This window comes from Volvox carteri (genome assembly GCF_000143455.1).
Source record: "Volvox carteri f. nagariensis unplaced genomic scaffold VOLCAscaffold_13, whole genome shotgun sequence".
Classification (NCBI taxonomy): domain Eukaryota; kingdom Viridiplantae; phylum Chlorophyta; class Chlorophyceae; order Chlamydomonadales; family Volvocaceae; genus Volvox; species Volvox carteri.
The window spans coordinates 1,583,197-1,601,509 of record NW_003307556.1 but is presented as its reverse complement, the minus strand read 5'-3'; the positions used below and the strand labels follow the sequence as shown (position 1 = coordinate 1,601,509).

General features: G+C 57.9%; 2 protein-coding genes across 2 annotated transcripts; one reads left to right on the top strand and one right to left on the bottom strand.

Moving 5' to 3' along the window:
- Window positions 1-5,629: 5,629 nt before the first annotated feature.
- On the top strand, window positions 5,630-13,158 carry VOLCADRAFT_80593 (uncharacterized protein; the record flags this gene model as incomplete). Its single annotated transcript, XM_002949268.1, has 15 exons — window positions 5,630-5,919; window positions 6,397-6,508; window positions 7,089-7,190; window positions 7,429-7,476; window positions 7,851-7,976; window positions 8,324-8,440; window positions 8,646-8,759; window positions 9,471-9,593; window positions 9,732-9,881; window positions 10,285-10,381; window positions 10,790-10,983; window positions 11,378-11,581; window positions 11,895-11,957; window positions 12,506-12,616; window positions 12,978-13,158. 15 exons carry the CDS (start codon window positions 5,630-5,632, stop codon window positions 13,155-13,157), a joined length of 2,031 nt encoding a protein of 676 aa, XP_002949314.1. The 3' UTR covers window position 13,158.
- A 2,592-nt stretch (window positions 13,159-15,750) lies between these two features.
- On the bottom strand, window positions 15,751-18,141 carry VOLCADRAFT_89645 (uncharacterized protein; the record flags this gene model as incomplete). The annotated part of the gene is made up of 5 exons (XM_002949142.1): window positions 15,751-16,037; window positions 16,513-16,639; window positions 16,911-17,042; window positions 17,618-17,755; window positions 17,932-18,141. 5 exons carry the CDS (start codon window positions 18,139-18,141, stop codon window positions 15,751-15,753), a joined length of 894 nt encoding a protein of 297 aa, XP_002949188.1.
- Window positions 18,142-18,313: the final 172 nt, after the last annotated feature.

Sequence of the window (18,313 nt, the reverse complement as noted above, 5' to 3'; positions counted from 1 at the left end):
TGGACGCCTCTGCTACGGCTTACAACTCTCTCGCCGGCGTCTTGGACACCCTCCTCGCTGCTTCTGCATCTGTTCTTTTTGGTTGTCAAGTTCCATCCTCTCCCTTTCCCTCCCGCCCAGCATTCTTTCCTTGGCAACAGCTTCACTCGCTCGTGTTTTGTCTTTTCCCTCCCTCCCCGCGGGGTTGCCGCTGTGCAGGGCACGCTAGCCCAGCTGGATAGCCGCAACCCGGTCATGTACTTGGACTTCCCAGAGGGCCGCATCAAGCTGTTCGGCACTCTGGTGTTTCCTCGGGCCAAGTACATGGCGCTGAGGGTGGGCGGGGGAGCTAGCGTGATGGCGGAGGACGTGTTCGAGAACATGGTAAGTCTTTTTGTTGTTTGAGGGTTTGGGGACCCCGGGTTCCAAATGAGGGTGGGCGGCATCCAGCTTGGTGTTATTCCCCTCCTCCCGTTCACCACATGAATTTCTCCCCTCCCCTCACCCCCCTTTGCTCGTCCAGCTGGTGTTTTCCGAAGCCTGGTGGATCGGCACCTCAGAGGAGAACCCCGAGGAGAAGCGCCTGCCCATGCCATCCCACCTACAGCAGCAGCACCAGCACAAAGCCCCAGGGGGGCCTGGTGCCACGCCCGCAGCAGCTGGCGAGGAAGCCTCGGCGCGGCTCGCGCACGGCGACTACGACTTTGCTTACGGGGCGGGCCCTAAGCCAGGTATCCTACCCGTGCGGCTAGCAGCCGGATGAGCGCCCCGATCGGTCCGGCGGGGAGCGTCCCACGCACCTGCCAGGATTGACTCCTTTCCGACAGTGTACCGGAAAACCAGTATGTCTCTGTTTATCTGTCTCTCCGCCTGTATGCCTGTCTGTTTGCCGCCGTCTGTTTGTCCGTCTGTCATGGCAACAGAGAAATGCTTTGTAGAAGCGATGCTTGGAAAGGGTGGTTAGAGGGGTAAGGACGGGAGGGACGCGTGATGCATGCATGGCACCTTCAGCCATCTGTGTCCTACACCTCCACATTCAGGCAGCTGCTACACTGCCCATTTCCACAGGCGAGGCTGGCGGGCGGCCTAAGAACATGCAGACGCCGGCGGCCGGGGCGGCAGCAGCAGCTGCAGCAGCAACGGAGGTAGGCGGCAGGGGATCACGAAGGGGATTAGAAGTATTATAGGCCCTTTGAACTTGGTCCTCGCCACGGTAGTAATACCAAGCTCGGCAAGCGTATCACCCCTCTGTTGCCTCGCCTCGCTGCGGCCGCTCCTCGCCTTGTCCCCTTTGCTCTGTCCCGCCGGTAACGCCGTAGCGGCCGCTATAGATCTAGATACCTGACTACTGCTGCTGCTGCTGCTGCTGCTGCTGCTGCTGTTACTGCCGATGACTGCACCGTGCCCTCCCGCACAGCCGCACGTAGACATCCCTCCATCGTCCTCCCAGCGCCCCCAGCGGGCCGCCACTCGGCGCACATACCGAGACTCCCCTGACTCCAATAACGGTGGCGAGGATACGGATGGCGAGGATGACAGGGCTGCGGGCGATGCTGATGGCGGCGATGGTGGGTTTAAGCGGTCCCATGGCGGCGACCTTGCGAGTGAACCGTTTCCTGGAGTTGCAGCGGCCGCAGCAGGAGCTGGTAGTGGGAGGGGCGTCAAGCGCAGCCGTGCGGAGGCTGCGGACGGCGTCGTCAGTGGTGAACGGGCAGTGGCGGCGCGGCCGGCAGATGGGGCGCCACCGCTGCCGCGGCGCGCGGCCGCAGTGCGTGCCGCCGCTGCAGTTGCCAGAGGCTGTCGCCGTGCTGGGTCTGATGAAGACGACGAGGAGGAGGAGCAGAAGGGCGGCGAGGAGGAAAGCGACGAGAGCGATGACGGCGATGGCAGCGAGGAAAGTGACGAGAGCGACGCGGATGAAAGGCGGCGGTCAGCCAAGGTGTGGCTGTGGTAGAGGGTATCCGGTGTCTGTGTGGTAGGGGGTATGGTTACGTGACGAGGATTGGGGAATGTGCCTTGGGCTTCATGCCGTATGTCGTTTTGTGCCGCCGTTAGGTACGTGGGTAGGTACGACACCGTACGGCGTGCGTGCCATCAGGCCCTATACCACAACTCATTCGCTGACCTAATCCTCTTGCGCTTCAACAACAGCAAGTTTCTATCCTTCCTGGCTGTTTCTGCCTGCAATCCGCTTCCATGGCCCCCCCCTGGCATGCCTTCTTCACATATGTTCCACTCGGTCCTTCATCCTCCCTGTTCTCCCCCATGTAGAAGCGGGGCACACCGGCGGCCAAGGCTAAGGCAGTGGGCACCCCTAGGCGGTAAGTTACAAAGGGTTTATGAAAGACTGCATTGCCTCCCACCTCCTTCTCAGCCCCCCACTGTCCCCCACCGACCACTGCCTGGACATGCGGCCTCTCGCGCGCTCTCGAAGTCATTGCAGTGTCATTTCGCATTCATCAGCCTCCCCATCGGAGTGGCAACGCGGGTCAACCCCATCCGCGCCCTGCAGACAGCAGCAGACGGGGCCCCCGCCACCCTCTTCCGGTCGCAAAGCCGCGGCCACCAGGACACCGGCCAGCGCTGGCCGCTCCGGCAGGGCGGCCCCGGCAGCAGCGGCCTCCCCGATTATAACAATCGACGACGACGGCAGTGACGAGGAAGCCGCGGCGACCGACGGTGGTGGTGCCGTGGCTGGGCGGCAGCGGCCGGGTTCCGTTCGCAAGGGCCGCGTGGTCGCCGATAACGGCGGGCTGAAGACACCCTTGCGGACACCAGCACGGAGAGGGGCTGCAGCACCCATCGTTGCGATGGCTGACGACGATGGCGAGGAAGATGAGGAGGAGCACGAGGATGCGGAGGAAGAGGACGGTCGTCAGGAGGAGGAGGAGGAGGTCAGTAACACGCATGTGATAGCCACCGAGTTGATGAGTTGCGATGGTGACTTATTGGTATTCAGGCGCGTTTGGGTCAGCTGTGGTGTCAGTTGGGTTGGTCGGGTTCCGGTGCCCACGTCGGGGTCCCGCGATGGCGGGTGGGGCTCCGGGGCGGATCGGGTCCCCCGTATGTTCAGCTCTGGACGACACACGCGGTTGAACTGCAATCTCATATCCTGTTGCTGCCTGCGGCTCTACTTACTTCAACGCTGCTCCATGCCCCTCCTGCCCAATCACTCCCCACCGCGGGCTTTTAGCACTGCTTCCTCGAGCATCTTGCTCTGGTTTCCGACATTTTTGGCTTTTTACTGATGGTGATGGTACCGCTGGCTACTGCCGTCGCCGCTCCTGCTGATGCTACCGCTGGCACCATGCTCTGGATGATTGTAGGCCGGCAGTGACGATGATGAGGATGAGGAAGGTGAGGGTGATGGAGAAGAGGTTGAAGGTGGTGAAGATGACGACGGGGACGAAGATGAGGAGGAAGGCAGTGAGGGCGGGCGGGCGGATGAACCGACAGCGGCGACTGCACGGACGCGGAGATCGAAGGGTACCGCCGGCAGTGTCGGGAGCAGAGGTGCGTGTGTGCGGATATGTGTGGGGAAGGGTCAAAGCGAACGATTTGCCGCCTGGCAGCGTCGAAGTCAAGGGAACACACGGGCGCCCTCTACTTGGGGGTGTAACCGTATACAGTCGCATGGGAGCGTGCGTCTGTGTGTGTGTAGGATGAGGATGCGCGTAAATGCGCATGCCCTGGACGAGCGGTTGATTAGGTGCTCGTACATGGGTATGAAAGCGAATGCGTGGGACAGTGCTGGTGAGGTGATGACGACGGGTATGGTCTGCAGGCCGACGCAAATCCGCTGCTGCGAACTCTGAGGAGGACGCTGATGATGAAGAGGACGACAGCGATGCCATCGTTGTGGATGACGACGAGGAGGCTGGAGATGAGGGGAGCGAAGAGGAGGTCGAGGAGGCGGGTGGAGGCAGGGGCCAGGGCCGAGTCGCCCGGGGCCGCGGGCGCGGTGGCGGCCGGGGCAGCAAGGCGGCTGTGCCCGCGGGGACCAAGAGCGCACTGGGTCGCGGCAGGAAAGCGCGGACCGGGGCTGCGGCGAAGGCGAAGGCTCCGGGGTTGAAGAAGCGGCGGAGGCCGGCGGAAAGCGAAGAAGAGGATGACGATAGTGACGATGTGGATTCTGACAGTGTGGAGGAGGATGACGAGGACGATGAGGACTGGGCAGCGTAAGACTGCCTGCTTCTATCTCTGTCCATCTGTCTGCCTTGCTATCTACGGGGCTTCGTGGGTGGAGGTTGAACGATGAGCTACTAGTAGCACAATTAGATGGCTGACCTGGATAGGCTCTGGACACACAGAGGAAAGAGAGCGGAGCAGGGGGCACATCTCACGGGAAAAGGGGAAGGGGGATTTTGAAGGGAGAATGATCGATGAGGGCGCTGAGCTGGCACGGCTCGGAGCGGTTGTTGGGTCCCTTGTTTTGGACGGATGTTTGCCAGGCATGTGTTTGGCGATGTGCCACATGACTTCACGTTTAACTTGTGCTTAAAATGTTGCACGGAGCGGCCCTATTCTGTGATGCTATTGTGTCGAGTGCGAAGTTGTGGACGGGATGAGCCCAGAGCCGTAAGACGCGCTTTTGGCTGTTTGCGTTCGTTAGGACGGACGTTTCTCGGTCACGGGATCCACCGTAATACTGGAAGCGACTTGCTGAGACAACACCTGCTTTCTGTAGGCCATTTTACAGCTGCCTTACAAAATGGCTTCTTGGACGCGATCTGGATTTGAAAACTTCGCACGCACGCCTCGTTCGAGGGCGGAGCAAGTCAGTACCCTTTACTTGCATTAAATTGGATATAAAAATCACTTGCTATAAGTTCTGAGCTTCCAGGTTCCGCAGTTGGCATGGTAGCGCTGTGATGATGTCAGCAGCCGTTGTACCCGCAAGAAGCCGTTATCCGTGGATACCATACATCGTACTGAGCACACATGTGGAATGTATTCGCAACGACCTGTTTAACGCGAAGTTTTTAATTTATGTAACTTGCATCCTTTCTTGTGGAAAACTGACCAGGGTCACTATAATTTCGTGTGCCTGCTGTCAGCTATCATTACCGTTACCACAACTTAACTATTTGGCCGTTAACTGTGCTTGTGTAGCGCTCTTGCTCCAAAACGATAGCTTCGAATGCTGTATCGCGGTAACGGAACTTGAGGACTACAGCCAAGCCGAAAAATTGTTTTTTTGCGGTGAGCCTAGCCTTGACTGCACTATTGAGTTCAGCGCTTTGCAGAGGCAATGGTTGTCCTTGAGCCCCCGGGTGACTTGAAGTCGAGCAACGCCAGTCCCGTTACATTCAACTGTTTCGTACTTAGTCTCCTTTGAGATAATGCAAAGATTCGTAAAACCGGCAGTGACCACTGGCCGTTTTACCTTCCGGTCTTTGACGGAGCGGAGCAATGCCATCTAAACTGCCTCTTAGAGCTGCCCTTCCCCCATCCCACGCAGTTCCATTCCTTACACAACCATCTACCCTTTCCTGCCCGGCATTGCTCTAAACCCTCGGCCCCTAACCTGCAAAGTCCTTCAAAGCCACCTCCGAGCTTCTGCACCACCACCGTTACAACTCATCACTCCCAGCCTCGCGTCCCCGCCTCCTCCCGCCTCCAGCCCCTGGCCCCGGCCCGCATGTCGGCCATGCCACTCCTCTTCCTCAAGTCCTACCTCCCCGTGGCCGCCGCTGCCGGCGCCTTCGCCGCAGTCGGCGGTGCCGGTTACCTTCTTAGCCAGCAGCACCAGCAGCCGCTATGGGCCAGGGGGGGTCCTCAGCCCGACGAGGCGGAAGCAGTAGAGCTGCTTGAGCGGCCCCCTCCGCGACCCACACAGCTGGAGAGGCTGCGAGGCAGCACTCGGGACCGACCCTTCGATGTGCTGATCGTGGGCGGGGGAGCTACGGGGTCGGGATGTGCTCTGGATGCGGTGACAAGGTAGAGGGGGTGAGGGCAGTAAGGGGGGTGCCTGGATGGGCGGGATGGGGGTTTCACGGGCGGCTTGGATGGGCGTCCGGATAGCAGGTGAAAGGGAAGATCACGTATTGGTTGTGAGGGATGAGGGCTTTGGATCCTTTGGGTCCTCCGACCAGCTGCAGCCCTAGCAGCAGCTGTACAGCACCTTGCTGCGACACTGACAGGGCCCCGCTGGGACCCCTTCCGCAAGCGACACGCGCCCGGGCATTCCGTTTCTCATGTTATCCGCTCGCCATGCCGTACACGGCATGTGCCGCTATAAGTCAATCCCGCGGTCTAAAAGTTAATGAAACCACAATTTTTGGCGAAAAGAGAGAATGTGCGATGGAGACATGTGAGATTCTTTCATGACTTTACGACGGTAAAAGTAAGAGGTTTGAAGGGGGTAACGAGGCCCTGTGGTCTGGCTTTGTGGGCATCGTGATGGCTGTATTGCAGGGGGCTTCGTACGGCATTGGTGGAGCGTGACGACTTTGGCTCCGGAACTAGCTCCAAATCCACCAAATTGGTTCACGGGGGGGTGCGCTACTTGGAGAAGGCTGTGTTCCAGGTGGGCCTTATGAAGTGGTGGTCAGGGGCCTTATGGATGTGTGAGTTTACATTTCCCCCCCAACCCCCCAACTTCCACCCCACCCCAGCTGCAGCTGCCGCTTCCCCGCGGGGTGAGCGCCATTGCCCCCGCACGACCTCTGCCCGCCTTGACACGGCTGTTTATGACCCCCCCTTCCCCCCCGCCGCTCGTGGTTTGTCTTTCACAACCCCCCGGCCCCAGGTCAGCTGTCAGCTGTCCTCGTCGAGGGCACTTCTCCACACCGGGCCCAAATCCCCCCAAACCTCTTTCCCCTCGCCGCACTCCATCCTCCCACAAACGCAAACACCTCTTCCTCATCCCGACGTTTGGGCCTTGAGGTTGCGCTCTCGTCCTTCCCGCCCCCTTCTCCCCCCCTCCACACGCAACCTCCCCCCCACGTCTTTCTAACCCACGTCTCAATGAGGGCCTCCAGGAATGCTCCCTCACCCCCCACATTGACAGCCTCCCTGACGAGAGCGCCGTGCCACACCCTCGAAACACGCACCTCGACACACACACACAGACACGCTCGCACGCATGTTCGTAAACCCCTCCCCAGGCCGACATTCGCCAGCTCCGTCTCGTGTACGAGGCCCTTCACGAGCGCGCCACGATGCTGGCCCTGGCGCCCAACTTGGCAGCCCCTAGAGCCATTCTCACGGTGTGTATATGTATGTATGTGTGTAGCGGGGAGTTGAGGGAGGGGGCGGGTAAGGAGGGGAGTAGAAGGGGAGTTAAACGGGGAGGACATGGGTAAAGATGACCCTACCAGACCCAACCAGGAAGGGGGGGAAGGGGGGTGGGAGGGGCCTTACACGTTCGGGCTGCATCACGGTTGATCGCTGTCCCCCCGCGGTACCCCCCCCACCCTCAATCCGCTGTACCTTACCGTACTGCAGCCTTGCTACAAGTGGTGGGAGGTGCCGTACTACTGGGCTGGGCTCAAGGTACGGAGGGATACCCTCGGGGGAATTGCTGTCTGGAACCTAATGTACATAGCTTTGTGTTACGTGTGAATGCCGACTTGTCGTCCTTTTACATCATTGTAACTTTGTTTGGCGTACATGTAAAATTGTGTGAGCATTTTTACTCCTCCGCCTCCTGCTCCTCCTCCTTCCCCTCGTCCTCCTTCCCCCCCTCCTCCTTCCCCCCGTCCTACCGCCACCGCCACCGCCACCACTGCCATCACCGAGAGCGGCATCGCGTGCGTTTAGTAATTAATTAACAACTCCCTGTCCTTTCTTTGCCCCACGCTTCTCTCGCTCCCCCGCGCGCCGCCCGCTGGATTCGACATTGTACGGCATATTGGCGTGTACGGCAGGCATATGATTTGGTGGCGGGTCGCGCCAACCTCATTTCCTCTCGCTACGTGCCGCCGGCTGAGGCCCTAGATATGGTGCCTACTTTGGCAACCTCGCATTCGGATGGCAGCACACTCAAAGGGGCGGTACGTCGGGCGGTATATCTGTCTGCTCTTCTGTCTCTTTCCTTCTCTCTGCTCTCCCCCCCATACGAACTGGCTGTGGCTGAGTTGTTGATTGGGTGGTTGCGCCAATGATACGGACTGCTGCGAGAGAAACTGTTGGCGTGCTGAGTGACCAACTAACTAATTAACGAACAAACGAACTTACTCACGGCCAACCACCCATCCATTCATTCACCGACGACTCCAGAGGGCACTTGTGCTCCCGCTTCCAATCCGCTTCCTGGTTTCGGAGGACAAAACACACACGAACTCCCCCCCTTACCCCTCTCTTTCCTTGCTGAAACGCTCGCCTTCCGCCGCTCCGCCAGGTGCTGTACTACGACGGCTACTTTGATGACGCCCGTTTCAATGTGGCCCTGGCTTGTACTGCAGCCGCTGCGGGGGGTGTGGTGGCCAACTACGTGGACTGCAAACAGCTGATAAAGGTGCGTGTGGGGGGTAGATGTGTGTGTGTGTGTGTGTGCAGGGGGAGTCATTCCTGTTGCCCTTGCGTTTCCGGTTTGGAAGAACCTGATTGTAAACTGGCTGATCCAGTATAAAGAAACTAAGACACCAAGACTTGTGCTACTGCTGCTGCTGCTGCCTCCTTTGCCTCCCGCGCGCCCCGTTCTTCCTCGCATGCCAAAGCAGAATCAAGACGGCAAGGTGGTGGGGGCTGTCGTACAGGACCGTCTGGGTTCGGAGCCGCCCTTTGAGGTGTACGCCCGGGTGGTTCTCAACACCACTGGCTGCTTCGTGGATGAGGTGTGTCTATATGTATGTATGTATGTCTGCTTGTGTGTAGGTATGTCTGTCTATTCTGTACAAGTTACAAGTTCCGCACGAGTGCGGGGGGGTCCGTCAAAGCCGGGAGGCCATGGACTATACATATTGAAAGTTGATTCCACCGTACAACCGACGGCGTTTTGGGTCCTACTAACTAAACCCCTCCTCTTCCAGTCACCCGACATCTGTAGAGACAGGTTAGCGATCGCCACCAATTCAGCGAAACTTAGTCCATCAACTACCCCTCATCTCCACACCTCATCAGCAATCCGTAAACCAATTATCCCGATCGATGTCGGGAATCCGCCCAGGAATCAAACCCAGGACCATCATCTGCTGTCATCATTGCAGACACGTGACACCAGGCCAGACCAAAACTTTACAAAATGTTAAATTGACAATGTCCGCGGTCGACAGGATTCGAACCTATGCGGGAAATCCCATCTGATTTCGAGTCAGACCCCTTAACCACTCGGGCACGACCGCCGTATGTTCGTAGTGTTTGTCTTCCTATTCTATTTTGTCTGCCTGTCTGTCTGTAAGGATGCATGGATGGGTGGCGCAATTGCATCCCCGCCGCCACCTCATTCCTCCCTTCGCAGCCACCTCCTGTCCACCTGCTCCCCCCTTTACCCCCCGGGATTGCCGGCCCTTCTGCCGTGCCGTGCCGTGTTGTGCGTATGCATGCAGGTACGGCACCTTTCCCGGCCCGACGCCCTGCCCATCATCCAGCCCTCCTCCGGCGCCCACATCACCCTGCCCGCCTTCTACGGAGGACATACACGAAACGGAATAATCATTCCTAAAACAAAGGTACGACAACGTCCATATACGACATAACCCCCACCCCTTCCCCCTTAACCCCTTGTGCAACAACCCCGCCTTTCCCCCTTTCCCTCATACACAACCCCTCCGCTCCCCCCCACCCCCACATCCCCCGTTATGCTACAGGACGGTCGCGTCGTGTTCATGTTGCCCTTCCTGGACTCGGTGATTGCCGGTACGACAGACTCGAAATGCCACGTCACCCGCAACCCGGTGGCTACCCGGCAGGAGGTGGACTTCATCCTGGGGGAGCTGCAGGACTACCTGGGTATACAGGTGGGCCTGAGGTGGGGTGCAGGTGGTGGTGGTGGTGGTGGTCGGCCCCGTGTGTGTGTGTATGCTTTCTGTGACACCTTTCGTGACCCGGAGGCGCCCGGTGAGCAAAACCTCCCCACCGTTACTCACGGGGCGCTGAGAACTTCCCCCCTCGTCTCATCTTGACTCCAGCCATTTGTATCTTTTGGGCCCAGAGTCGCTTTTGTGCGTTTTGGGGTCTTTCTGTCTGTCTGTCTGTCTGTCTGTCTGAGTGTTTGAGTGGTTTGGGTGCCGCACTGGAACCTACCAACAGCCCCACACATTACCAGCCCCTATACGGCCATGACCCAACACCACCATCTAAATGAATACATACATACATGCATACATACATACACACATACACGCGCACGTACGTGTGCAGGTCCGTCCCTCCGACGTGCTCTCCGTGTGGTCAGGCATAAGGCCCCTGGCAGCCGACCCGCGAGCCAAGGACACACAAAACACAGTGCGCGATCACGGTGGGTTCAATGGGGGGTGAGGGGTGAGGGGTTGCTGCGGGGGATGATGAACAGGAGGTTGGGGTGTCTCTCCCTCGTGCGATAGAGGAGGAGGGGGAGGAGGAGGAGGAGGACATGCCGACCTTTAGGCCAGCGGCCCACGTGGCTTGTGTAGGTGTTACGTGATGTCGTACATTCTGTGGTCCGCTACTGTGGGGGCCTTGCGCAGCCGCCCGGGGTGTGTGCGTGTGTGTGTACGTTTTTGAATTTACCTGGTACCCAGCTCTGAGATTTCTCTTTGATCTCGGCGGCTAGGCACTCATTTCGCTGTTTCTCGTCTGGACTTGGCAGCTAGGTATCTCTCACAACCTAGCTGGCCACGTAGCCGCGATTTGACTACTTCCCTCCCCTCCCCCCTTCTTCCCACAGTTATTGTGGAGGAGGGCGACGGACTGCTCACCGCCAGCGGCGGCAAGTGGACCACCTACCGGCTCATGGCGCAGGAGGCGGTGGACGCCGTGGTGGCCACAGGCAGGATGCCGACCAACGTGAAGGCATGTCGTACAACCGGAATACCGTTGCTGGGGGCTGGGCCCGAGTACAGCAATACACTGGCGGCGCAGGTAACCCATATTAGCTGGTTCTGGTTGGTAGTTAGAAGTTGGTTGTTGGATGTGGTGAATGGGTGAGCGGTTGGGGCGGTATCAACACCACCACCCCGCCATCGTAATCGTGACTGGCTACCGGGCTGTGTGGTGAGCGGCATCGGTCGGTTTGTCTGTCTGTCTGTCTGTCCAATTAGCTGTTCTGTCCTCACGCTACGGCTATTCATTCCCCACTCCCAGTGGGCGACATAATGGGGACCCCGCCGGACTCCAGGGGGGCCCTCTGCCCACCGGGGCAACAGGACATCCGTGCCTGGGATGTAGCAACTGTTTTGCCGTGCTAACGTAACAAACGAATCCACCATACAACCAGTCAACCAACCGAACTAACCAACCAAATAACTAACCGCAGTTGGCTCAGGACTTCGGGCCCCTGGCGGCCCATATCGCCCCGGACGCGGCGGCTGCTTCCCTCACCCCCACCGCCCCCACCGCATCCTTCAAGACAACCTCCGCCGCCGCCGCCGCCGCCACCCCGCCCCGGGTGGTTATTGATGCGCAAACTGCCGAGCACCTGGCGCAGGCGTACGGCACCCGTGCTGGTCGTGTGCTGCAGGTACGGCATGTTTGAACTTTACCAGCACACAGTTATAAAAATTACCACCCGGCGCGAATCTGGCCCACCAACGGCCATCCCCTTCCTGAGCTTTGATTTGTTGTGTGTGATCACCACAACCAACCAACCAACCGACCAACCAAGCCAAACCTCATCAGAACTACTGCAACAATGACAGAATAGAGGCAGTTCTTCGTTGACATTACTCGCCCAGCACCATACACACACAAACACACACACATTGCCCCCTTCCCCCTTCCCAGACACTAACCCTCTCCCACTTCCCCCCACTGCGGGGCCCCGCCATTCTCAGACCGCTCAGGATCGCAATTTGGGCGGGAAATTGGCGGCGGGACATCCGTTTTTGGAGGCTGAGGTGTGTTTGCGTGGAGGGGGGTAGAGTGTCACCGTGTCCGTTTACGTGTGTGTGCGTCTGTATGCATATACATCCGCGTAACTGTGTCTGTGTGCATGTAAGGTAGGAATACCGCCTGCGCCAACACGTATAGATCTGCCGGTGCTTATGTCCCTGTATCTGTCCGTCTGTCTGTCTGTCTGTCTATTTTTTGCTAAGGTGTGTGTCGGGTAGGAAGTAAGAAGTACACGGGGTATCCACTGCCTAGTTTCCGTACTCCACGTCAGCCCCTCGGGGGCCCTCTCTCAGCCTCCCGGGGGGGGGGCAGCTCCCTCAGGACAGCTCCAGGGGCTCCAGAGGCTCCAGGGAAGTGGAGATGTCAACTCTCCCGTTCATGGCCCAACTGTGCCCCAGCTCCCCACCCCCCACCCCCTCTGAACTCCACCGCAACCCTCTCCGTCTATCATCTCCCCTCCACCTCCCTTGTCCTCTGTCTTTCCCCTTTCCCGTCTCCCGTTTCCCCCGGGGAAACCCGCCTGCTCCCCCCGGGGCTATAATGATGGTCCCAGGTGGTGTATTGTGTACGTCACGAGTACTGCCAGACGCCGGATGATTTCCTGGCACGTCGTACACGACTGGCGTTTCTGGACGCCCGAGCGGCTCTGAGGGCCCTACCCCGGGTAAGGGGTTGGGGGGGAAGGGAAGGGGTGAGAGGGTGAGAACGTGTGTATGGGGATGAAGAGGGTTGAGGGGGTGAGGGATAACCCGGCAAGGGTTGGGGTTGGGGGCTGCAGGGTTGAGGGGGGTGAGGGGGGTAGGGGGTGAGGGGGGTAGGGGGTGAGGGGGGTCAAGGGGGGTGACCTCAGAGGGATTAACAGGACCAGCAGCTGCCCAGTGGGCGGTTTGAGGGGGACTGTCCGGTCCCTAGGGGGGGAAATGAAGTGGTGAGTAGAGGGGCCAGTTTGTGGTCGTGATGAATGAATGAAACCCCTTTACACACACATACACACGCATATACACACACGCCCGCAACCCCATCAGGTGGTGGAATTGATGGCCGCTGAGTTAGGGTGGGACTCGGCTCGTCGCGCCTCCATGACCTCCTCCGCCTGGAGCTACCTCACTACCTACCTGCCACCTGCAGCAGCAGCTGCAGCAGCAACAGCAGCAGCAAGGGGGGGCCCGGGGGCTGGACAGCCCACGGCGGCACCCGCCAGCTGAGAACCTGCGATATATTGGTCCTACGAGTCTTTCTGTCTGTCTATCTATCTTGTCTGTCTGTCTGTCTGTCTGTCTGTCTGGGGAGGTAGGAACGGGAAGTCATGGTCACGACCGTGGCTGAGTTGTGGCTGAGTTGGGGTTGTGGCTTAGTTACGGCTTTGGTTGGTTGATTGGTTGGTTACTCTGTCTGGTGCTGTGTGGTGCGCTTTAGGTACATATGTATGTATGTCCAAAACCATGTCGATGTAAGTTGTGGCCCGCACGTGCTTAGGCAGAGGGGTGCTTAGCGCCATCCGGAAAGAAGCCATCGCCACTTTGAACACTGTCTTGCCTAATTAGGATACGTAGGTGTAATCCTGCGTGGGTGGATGGAGCTGGGTTGTGTGAGGACGTGAGGTAGGAGAAGAGGAATGAGAAGGGGCTGGGTGACCTGAGCACAGGAATACGGGAAGCAAGTGGGCCATTCGGGCTTTTTAGGGTTTAGGGTTTAGGGTTTAGAGCCAATGACCGGTACAGCAGTTGTTGACGGTTTGAGACTAAGGGCAGCCGAAAAACATCTGGGCCCCAGATCTCGACACTGTACGACAATTCAAAAACGGACTTGTACTTCAGAACATTGTAATTGAATACTGGGGGGTCAATAGTGTATTGCATCCACCTACTCAACAAGGGAGACATCGCATTTTTTGTATGTGGTATGTGGTTGTTTGTGCGCTCGCCAATCATCGGCCAAAAAGCGAGTAAACAGGTGTAACCTCCTAATGTAACCTCCTATGTAATTTATGCCGTACAGTCGCTATAAGGAAAAATGCCAATAAATACGGCCCTCGAGAATTCTATCCGTCGTTGGTTCCACGTGCTGCACGTGGAGCAATTCCCTCTAAGTTTATGACAGCAATTTTAAACATAATGCCCTTTGGCCTTGTGGCGTGCTGCGCCTCTTTGCTGGCTGGCTGGTAAAGCACTGTGTTCCGCGTTTGTGTCCATGTCGTCTGCGAAAAAAAGTGATATCACACAATCAAGCGCAAAGCAGAGACCAACCATGTTGACCAAGCCCTGAAGGTGCCGCGCCCCCTCGACGACTCACAACCCCTTCCTCCACCAGCACCTTTTCCTCGCCCTGCGGCTCGTCCGCTACCAACCATATGACGCCGCCTGCCCAGCCGGCACAACCTTCCAACTACAACAGTTGATGGCTACTCTGCCAGCCAATCTCTTTGCTATGCAAGCCTTTTTTACGGTGAGTCAAGGTCAGGGTATGCCTGATGAGACCTAATTCACAAGTTTAGAGAGTTTCCAAGAAAACGCGGTGTCCACTAATCATAATGCTAGCAGATGCCGTAGAGCCCCCGACATACAAAGACACACACACACACACACATACACACACACACCTCTCATGGGGTTGCCCAGCTGCACTCTACGGAAACCTTAGTAAGGCTATCACGCAAGCATTTACATACCCCGGACTGGTCTTTATGATGCACACCAATCAACGACTTCAAGACTGAGATTTTTTCACTAGGCTTACAAAAATTACAATCCGTCGAACACCTAGACATTGGTAGATTCATAACGTTATTGCGAGCTGGGATGTACGGAGGGGTGGATTAATGGAAGGAGGGAGGCACTGAGGGAGGGAGGGAGGGGGAGAGTGTGTATGGAGGGAGGGAGGGAGGGAGGGGGAGAGTGTGTATGGAGGGAGGGAGGGAGGGGGAGTGTGTATGGAGGGAGGGAGGGAGGGGGAGAGTGTGTATGGAGGGAGGGAGGGAGGGAGAGTGTGTATGGAGGGAGGGAGGGAGAGTGTATGAACGGCGGGGGGGAGTTAGAGTGTGTATGGAGGGAGGGAGGGAGAGTGTATGAACGGCGGGGGGGAGTTAGAGTGTGTATGGAGGGAGGGAGGACTAATTGTTGTGTTTGGCATGGCAGCGACGTGACGTCGCTCGGTCTGTGCATCCGATCTGTATTGGTCTGTAATGTAGTTACTTCCAAGATTATCAGCACAAGATTTTGGGGTCGATCCCAGGAAAGACCCCCAACATTGTCGCGAACGTGAGGTTTTATGGCGCTCTGCTAAGAGGTGGGTTGAGGTCACAGTTGCTTGCCCGCTAGATTGGTGGCGATTGCTGAACCCTCTGTCCCTTTCGGATGTTCGGGTCTCTCAATGAGGAGGAATTACAGGAGGCAGAATCAGCCGCCTTGGACTTTCAGTTCGTATGGCGTAGTTCAGTGTGGTAATGCTGTGTGGTGTCCAATCCTAAATCAGTTGAAAAACTAATGTGTGCAATCGCCCCAGAAGCCTCCCACTCTGTAACAATCAACCATCACAGCTGAGACACGCAAGTGCATCATATTCCATACACAGTAACAACACCCTGCTCTACACGGTACCATTTCCACACACTTCCACACATTTCCACAGTGTTTTATTTTTCCAAAAAAATGCTAATGCTAATGGTACAAGGGGCCCTGGGTAACGGGAGCCCCGGCCCCAGCACTGCTGCCTGCCCTTAAATTCCTACAGGGTACGACGGATTCAGCGGGTCTCAATCCGGAAGACCCCGTGTAACGAATTTCATCACTTCAGTTCGGCTCAGTTCAGTTCCAGAAGATCCACCCGGATGCGACCCAATGCGGTCCTTAGCAGCTGCTGCCGCGCCGCAAACTCCTCATCGCTGACCACCGGCACCCCGGGGCCCAGTTCCAAATCCAGATCAGATTCTTGCCGTAGATGTGCAGCCACGTCCACTGCGGATTTGCGGATCCGACAATCGAAAGGTGCAATTGTGTTGGGAAGGGGGATGCAGGCGCTGGCGCGCGTGAAGAAGGTGCAGGGGCAGGGAGCGGCTTTGGCTCGGAGGCCAGGGTTGTCAGAGGCTTCTAAAAGGGAAGGGCGGGTTAGGGCTAGGGCCAACCACCAGGGCGGGGCAACCCACGGCTGCCCGGCCCCTGATAAGCAGTCGCGCCTGGAGCCCTAGCAGCGCTAGCAGCCCTAGCAGCCCTTGCAGCCGGGATCGGGAGACATGCCGTGGGGTTGCAGATGGTATTGGAAGGCGGGACGTTGCTGGACATCTCCGGCAGGTGATGGCGGTGGTGGTACCGCGGGGCACGCAGCCTCTCTCTCCGCTCGTGCCAATACCTCCCCCCTCGTGAACCTCTTGGCCCTCTCAGCCGACATCGCCCAACATCGCACGTCAGAGTCCGTGTGCCCCTTCCTGATACCCCCCCGCCGTCCTGAACCTGATAAGCCACCCCCTAGCCCAGCCACCCCTAGCCCAGCCACCCCTAGCCCAGCCACCCCTAGCCCAGCCACCCCTAGCCCAGCCACCCCTAGCCCAGCTATACTGCGTCTCACCCCACGAGAAGCAGCCGAACAGGGACTCAGTGACCGGTAGCTCCAGGGGTTGCGCCAGTCGCCAGCAGCGTAGCTCCATAACCGTGATGGGTTGGTTGGCGCGCCACTTGAGACGTGTCTCAATGAACTGCGACAGCGGTGGGGAGGCGGACGGACAGACAGATGACAGATGGAAAGGTCGGACCGATGCGGTGCAGCATGTCTTGAGTCTTATCGTGACGTCTTTTGTCGTTCCAATGGCTCGAACATCAGGCTGGCAGCTGGCAAGCAGGCAGGCAGGCAGTAGTTCCCCCAAATTAATAACTCGGAACCGCCACCACACAAGTACAACCGTAGCAGCAACCGCAGAGCAGCGAACATACATACATACATACATGCATACATAGATACATAGACACCTGTTCTGTCCACACGTGGAAGTCGTCCAGCACAGGAAGGACCTGCGAGTCGTACGTCGTCCATGCGCCTGTCACTTGAGCCACGTACGGCAGCCGCAGTACGGACTCCGACTTGGGCTCTAGCCGCATGGCCTGTGGCAACGATTCCCCCGACGGCGCCACGACGGCAACAGCGACGTGGAGCCGAGCCAGGGCGGCGTAGTGGGCGGACAGTCAAAAGGATTTCACTCAACACTGAGGTTACAACACGGCTATCTAAATCAACAGGTCCCTCCCAGGGGCAGGAAGGCTACGTGTTGCTAAAGGGGGAGGGGCATCTGGTTGGGAACCATTACGTGGCGGTGTCGATGATGGGCGCAGTGAAGCTCAGTGAAGCAGAGCGCCAATAATGGACCTGCGGTGGAGCTCAGGTCGTGAAGCGGCTGTCGTGGGGGTGCGATGTCCCTGCCTGGAAGGGCTGAAAGGGGTAGGTGTCAGCGGTGATGGTAACAGCCACCGCTGCCTGTTGGACTGTGAAGGGGCAGTTTGCCGCGAGCAGCAGCCCGGACGGAAAAACGCTAGGGACTCTCGATACCAAGCTTATTCACGGTCGCCAGCAGCAGCTTATTAAAAGGGAAGTCGCGATATCTCGCGCATTAGACGGCGCCCAATGATGTGATGGCACGTGGGCCGTCGCGGCGTCTTCATGGGCAACACGCGACTCGTACCTCGCCATAGCGCTCGGCCACCCCGGGCTTGAGTAGCTGCTGGTCTGTGTGAAAGCTTGTGGGGAAGAGGAGGAAGGGCGAAGTGGAAGTCACGGGCCGGAAGGTGGGCTCCTTGATGCCACCTTTGCGGAACAGCACCTGTGCCAGGGTGGCGGAGGTATGTTTGACAGTTGCTAGGGTTGTTTCGTACAGCAGGCAATGCCGTAGCGAATGCGTCGCCGTGCAGGCCAGGTGCAACTTACGACAGTAGTCCACATTTCTCAAAGTCACAAGAAACGATTTTTGGAAGCCAAAGGAAGAAGAGATTACGTTACCGTTTGCTCGCCGTGGCCAAGGGCCTCAATCGTTGGAGCCCACTCCTTTAGCGCTTTCCGAACGCGAAGTCCAAGTTTGGGTGTAGCCGTAAGAGACTCTTGGTCTGCGACTGCTGATTTCGAAAGATTTCTGGACCGGACGATGGCCCTACAACTGCCGGGCAGAGGCCGGCAGTGCGTCGCGGTCCGTGATTTAGCAAGCATCTCCATTGCAATCTATTATGTGTTGGATAATGCGGAAGTAATGCTTTTACGTTTTTCAAAGAATCGACCGGAGGTGTCGGCTGTCAGCCAAGGGTCCGTGCGCTTATGTACAAGAGTATTTATTTACACGCTGCGGTCCCGACACTCTGCAATTTCTAAGAAGTATGAAATGATAGAA